Raw genomic sequence first — 6,000 nt, forward strand, 5'->3', positions numbered from 1 at the left:
CTGTATGTTTTTATTCTCACTGAGAAACTTTATGCTAGTTTCATGGAAACCGAATAACTGATTCACCTACTCCCTCTTGTGGTAAATATTTAGTTTTATCCCGATGCTTTTATTTGTAGTTATTAACTCTTGATTATCATTTTAGCAACGAGAGCACAGATTTGAATGGTCCAAAGAGATTTAAAAAATCATTTAGATTGGCCATTGCAAATTAGGAGGGTGTAGCTAGGGTGCTCAACCCGAGCTGCCTTGTTAGGATCACCTGCAGAGCCTGGGCCTCACCCTGAGAGATTCCCTCCCCCTGTTTACAGTTTAAATCAAATTAAATTTAATCTACTTTGAAATTTGATTTTAAAATTCACGGGTTATTCTAACATGTAGTCAGGGTAGAGAACCACCTATAGGCTGCAGTTCTGCTTCTACAATTAACCAGTTCTGTATCCAAGGGGAGAGCATGTTATAATTTCCAATCATTTGTACCCATCTTGTACTTTATGGTGTGTGAAAGACTTTTACATAATTTACGTGATTTTCCCACAGACCCATTTCATACAGTAGGAAGGACCTCACATGGTAAGTGACTGGTCTGATTATACAGCTGTAGCAGGAGCCAGGATTGGAAACGAAGGCACTGGCCTTAAATCCACCCGGTTTCTCAGCACCCCGCAGTGTTTCGGTCTCAAATGGACTGCGGATTGTTCATCTTTAGAGCTCCTCTGGTTATGTGCTAAGCACTGTGAGGCGCTTTTTGCTTGTGGCTGTTCCACGGGTTAGCTCTCTGCACAGCACGGAGGACACCGGGCCTCCCGGGTGCTGTGCAGCTCTCAGGCGCCCGGGCCCGCGCACCACGCTCAGTGCTTCGGAGGGGCGTGGGGTGCTGGGCGTCACACAGGGTCAGCAGCCATGTAGGTAAGAAGTGGAGGTGTTGATAGACACTTGATACCTAGACCTAATAATCAGCGACCTTTATGTATAAGCTCTCATTATTGACTAACTGGAAGATCATAAATAAGCTGGTTTAGGTCCAAATACTGCAAAAGAAAAACAGTCTTTAGATTTTTTTGTTATATAGGAATTTTGTTATATTATTGCTCTTAAAAAAATGGACTTTTGCCAGCCTTAAAAATAATTTCTAATATAGGATACCTATGTTTTTCTAATAACTGTATTTGTCTTAATAAACTTGGACTTCTGTGTAGGTTTCTATGTTCTCTTTAGTATTTAGCAATTAAAGATCGTGGCCAACTGTCAGTACTTGGATTTTTTAAGAATTTATATGCCAAAAATTAAGCTTTTATTATTTCATAGAAAAATCTCTTCACAGTGGCACATACAAAATAACACAGGCATCTATTCAGCACAGTCAAATTAACATTTCATCTGTTAGATGGTGATAGGGAGTCTTAAGCTTTCGTCTTTTGGATGCCATTTCAGTTTTCTCCAGCAACAGCTTATACCTTTCTATTAGAATTATTGTATATTACTTATTTATTTGAAAATCTTGTGCTTAAAAAAAAAATCTCTTTGACTAGCTCATTATTTTTTGGTCGAAAAAGTTATACATGCATGTGTGAAGACACACTTTAGACAATAGAGTGTAATGGTGAAAACATCTTCTTCCCACCCCAGACCTCTTAGTGCCCTTCCTTAGAAGCAGCTGTGTATGCTTTTTTAGTTTTCTGTGTTTTATTTTTCCGTTCTATTTAATACAGGTGTCAAATGAGTTGTAATAAAGAGCATCGCACTACAATTTTATCATATACTTGATGTGTTCTATCTAGTTGTATATCACATTCTAAATAAATGAGATACTGTTGACATTGCCATTTAAGTTCTGCCTTCTATTAATGCATTCTTTTCAGTTTATTTTTTTCAACATGTTAATTACTGCTCAGTTTATTAGTGATAATTAAAGATATATCTCCATGATATTTTAAAATTAAGCAATTCCACCCATTAAAAAATCATGAATGGTGTTTGTACTAGAAATTAGTGATAGTATATCGTACATGTGTGTTTATGATACTATCAAACAAATCCCTTGTATGTTAATGAAATTGTCTTTATTTTGTGTCAAGGTGAGGTGAAAAACAACCTTAAGAAATTTTCTTAACAAACTTTAAACCTTATTTCCAAAAGGTGCCACTTTGCTTTTAGATATTGTATAAGCAGAAAGCAAGAAAAGGAAAATGAGACCAGTGGTGTCTTAAGTGACAAACAGCCTATGTAGTCCCTTTTGACTTAGAACTCTCAAGTTCAGACTCCTTCTGTTAGTAAGGCAGTTTGAAATATTGAACAGAAGCCTTGATTTCTGCATTCTTTACTTGCCGCCTTTATCATAGTGCTTATCCATTCAGTCCTATTGGAAACGTCAGCCCCAGCGATAGTGACCTTCTTTTGTTGACCTCGCATCCGTATAGCCCTCCTCTTGTTTTCCAGATGGTTGATGAGTATGACTAGATTCTTAAAATAAAAAAGTCTCCGTTATGTTTTACGTTCAGTGGACTACCTTAAAAGGGTAGAAAGAGAATTAGATTCATTTCCCAGGGCAATATTTTCCTTACTATGTCTGTAATGTTAAGTAACTGTAGTGTAATTTGAGTTTTTTAAAATGAGGAAAACTTTATTCAGTGTTTCCTAGCCTCTTTGGTTTCCTTACGGAAATTCAAGTTTTCAAAATAGATTCAATACTAAATTAAAAAGTGACGTTACTACGTGTACTTCTCTAAGTTTAATTTTTTTTTGCCATTTTCGTTTATTTTTTGAAAAAAGGAAATTCTCGTTTTTGTCAGTTTGTCTTTGGTAATATTAAGGAAGTACAAGAGATCTTAAAATATATTGGATGGGTGTTCCAGTTAGCACAGGAAGACTAACAGTTTGACAGTAAGGAAACAAAAAATGAGAAGCAAAACAGTTACAATTTCATTGATCAGGATAACTTATTTAAAAAAATATAAAACATTTCAAAGGAAGTTAATGCTATAACTGTTGTGGTCTGATGGATCAAGTACCTTTTTATTTAATCTTTTTTTAATCTGAATACGTTTTCCAAGTAGAATCAGTTTTTTTTTTTTTTTTTTAAATCAAATGCAGTAGAAATATAGTAGGTTTATCTGCTTTTGACTTGAAGATAGTATCTGAACATTTTGGTTTAATTTTTTTTTGTTGGCCTCTCCCGTTGCGGAGCACAGGCTCCGGACGCGCAGGCCCAGCGGCCATGGCTCACGGGCCCAGCCGCTCCGCGGCACGTGGGATCCTCCCAGACCGGGGCGCGAACCCGGTTCCCCTGCATCGGCAGGCGGACGCGCAACCGCTGCGCCACCAGGGAAGCCCTGGTTTAATTTTTATAGTTAGGTAATTCCTAGATTACAAACCAGTGTTTTCATGTGCCCCCTGTACATTCAAAAATGTTAATTGAGGACTGTGATTTTTTTGTTATTTTAAAGTTCTTAGAGGTTGGTAGAACTCCAGTACATGTTGTATTTTTAATGGCATTCAGTGGGGGCACATCCAGTGAAGTAGTTCCTAAGATGCGTACCAGATACAGAAAATAACACACACACACACTTTTTCCTGAGAGACCAATCTCAAAGTAAGACAGAAATATAACAAGAAAGTAGAGTGGAAAACCTGATTGGCTCAGCCTCAGAAGTTTGGGAGGAATGAGATGACTAGCTCAGAACAGCGTGTTACTGTCGTGGGGTCACGGGGCAGGCACGAGGCACAGTAGCCTCAGGAAACGGGAATCCTGTTGGTCGCATTCTCGGCCAGTACCAGGGTGGGGGAAGGAGCAGTCCCTGGGTCGTTCCCCTGTTCCTCCTTCCTGGACTGTCACTCATCCTTGGCTGTGTGCAAAAAGAAGTACCAAGTAAGCGGTGTGAGGCATGCGGGAGCAGGAGAGTAAAACCAGCTCCGCCCGGTGGCCACACTCCCCTGGACAGTGGGAGCTCCAGAGGCAGAGGGTGTGGTCTCAGCCCTGGACGAAAGTAGCATTCACTGGCTCGTGGGGTGCTGTGCGAGGCTTCTGTCGTACCTGTGTCAGCCCATGGATTCAGACATTTGAGAATTACCCAATTGTTAACAAATGATAAAGGAGAAGACAATGGTAATTAACTTGAACTTCATATAGAAATATGATAATTTCTTTGGCAGTGTTGTCCTGACAGATAAGCTACACCCTGGAGAGAACTCTTTGTGACTTACTTTTTTTTTAAAGCAGTGTAAATAGATTTCCATATAGCTTTTAAAATCTGTGGCTAGCAGATACATATTTCAAGCCCTCTTTAAATGCTCCTGTGATAGATAAATGAGCAGAAATTAAAAGAGCTCTATAAAGACATTCTTAATATTTTTTATAAATGCTGCTGCTACAATTGCAGGTCCTTTTGGAATAAATCATGGGATTGAGCTTCATTCAGATGTGGTGGAGTATGCCAAGGAAAAACTGGAGAGCTTCATCAAAAATAGTGATAGCTTTGATAAGTAAGTATTCATATCTATAGTTCTGCTTTGAAAGCACTTGATAAGTAGACACGTGTGACATGTCTGTTCCTCACTACTGTTAGTTTATTGATCCTGAGTTGTCAACTGAGTGCAGCAAAAAGCAGTGTGGTATAAAATGAGAGAAAAAATTAAGTTAGAAAACTGTGCTGTAATTTTTATTCTGTGGACGTATATAGTAAATTACAAATAAATAACTTTTATGTTTTAATTATATGCTACTGCCACTTTATTAGTAGGGTAATGTTCCATTCATTAAACATCATACAAGTACCTTTCCTGAAGGTAGAATGTAAAGATGTGCTTGGCATTAGAATACTTTTTGGGAACTGTGTTTACACCTTTGGGATAGTAATTTAATAGTCTGCCCTCTTTATTTGTAGCGTAAGAGTGATACCTGTTAGAATATGGAGGACTTTCTTAAAGACATGAAGTTACTTGGTAATATAGCCAGAGGAAATTATCATCGAAATGTATTGATATATCCTGTGAAGGCTGTGTTTGAGAAATTTGCTTATAGAACCATTGTTTCGAACTCCTACTTTCCCTTAGAAGAAATACTGCACAGGCGTTGGCCCTTGCGCGGGCAAGGAAGTCTGTTCGTTGTGTAATGTCCCTAAAATTCAGCAGTGGTAGTACTGTGGAGCAAAGGCTGCTTCTGCTGAAGTCCGTGAGCTCTTGTGAAACTGGAAAATTTGGAGGGCTTTTATCTCTCTCAACTAGTCATATTTTCAAAGAGAGAAAGGCCTAAAACGGATAGGAGTCAAGCTTAGAACCCAGTCCCTTTACTGTGTAGCAGAGCTTTGGTCCAGGGTTCCAACCCAGCTTGTTGGGAGTGGGCCTCACTCAGCTCTGGCCTGGCCTGGCCTGGAGGTGGGGACCTGGGCTGGGGGTGGGTTCCGAGCTGAGGGCTGTTTCCTAGGGTTCAGGCCGGGGGGGTCAGCGCTAAGAAGGAAGCAGGAGGGCTTCTGAGGGTCTCCTGGAGCGTCTTCCCCTCTCTCCTCCCTTCTCTGCCCCCCGCTTCCTTCCCTGGCCCTTTTCTTTCAGTCCCCTTTGCCACGGCCAGTTTGTACGTGTCCCCTGGCAAGTGGCACTTGGTGGGTTGAGGAACAGAAAACCGAGGTGCCGCAGAGTCAGCAGTGCAGGGGGAAGGACCAGGGAGGGAGTGTGACTGGGTGTTACCGACCTCAGGCGGCGAGCTGGGAGCTGCGAGCATGCCTGTGCTTGGCTTTGGCTTTGTTCTGTAGTCAAGCCAGCGGATCTGAGCAAGTCACTTGAATTTTCTGCACCAGTTTGCTGAACACAGTTCTTTATCTTATTTATTCTGTCTTTATAAAGAGTTAACATTTAATTCATGTTTTTGAATCATTTTTCAAATGCTTACCATGTGGGTTCATATTCTGTTTCCAAGAATAACATACTGTTTGACAGAAATAAAATAGTTTTTTTTTTTTTTTTTTTTTTTTGTGGTATGCGGGCCTCCCCCTGCTGTGGCCTCTC

At 40.1% G+C, this 6,000-nt stretch overlaps 1 protein-coding gene across 11 annotated transcripts in view; it reads left to right on the forward strand.

Annotated features, from left to right (window-relative positions):
* The window catches only part of PCMTD1 (protein-L-isoaspartate (D-aspartate) O-methyltransferase domain containing 1), a 63,872-nt gene that overhangs the window by 35,900 nt on the left and 21,972 nt on the right, over positions 1–6,000 (forward strand). For 2 of the 11 annotated variants that reach the window (XM_028500687.2, XM_007105094.4), the window contains one exon: positions 4,380–4,482. The exons of the other annotated variants lie outside the window; for them this stretch is intronic. Coding sequence is in view for 1 of the 2 variants with exons in the window: in XM_007105094.4 (XP_007105156.1) it covers positions 4,380–4,482 (103 nt within the window). In the remaining variant the exon portion in view is untranslated. The remainder of the gene's footprint in view (positions 1–4,379; positions 4,483–6,000) is intronic. 11 annotated transcript variants of the gene reach the window in all.

The sequence above is a fragment of the Physeter macrocephalus genome, chromosome 15 (genome assembly GCF_002837175.3).
Source record: "Physeter macrocephalus isolate SW-GA chromosome 15, ASM283717v5, whole genome shotgun sequence".
NCBI classification, from domain to species: domain Eukaryota; kingdom Metazoa; phylum Chordata; class Mammalia; order Artiodactyla; family Physeteridae; genus Physeter; species Physeter macrocephalus.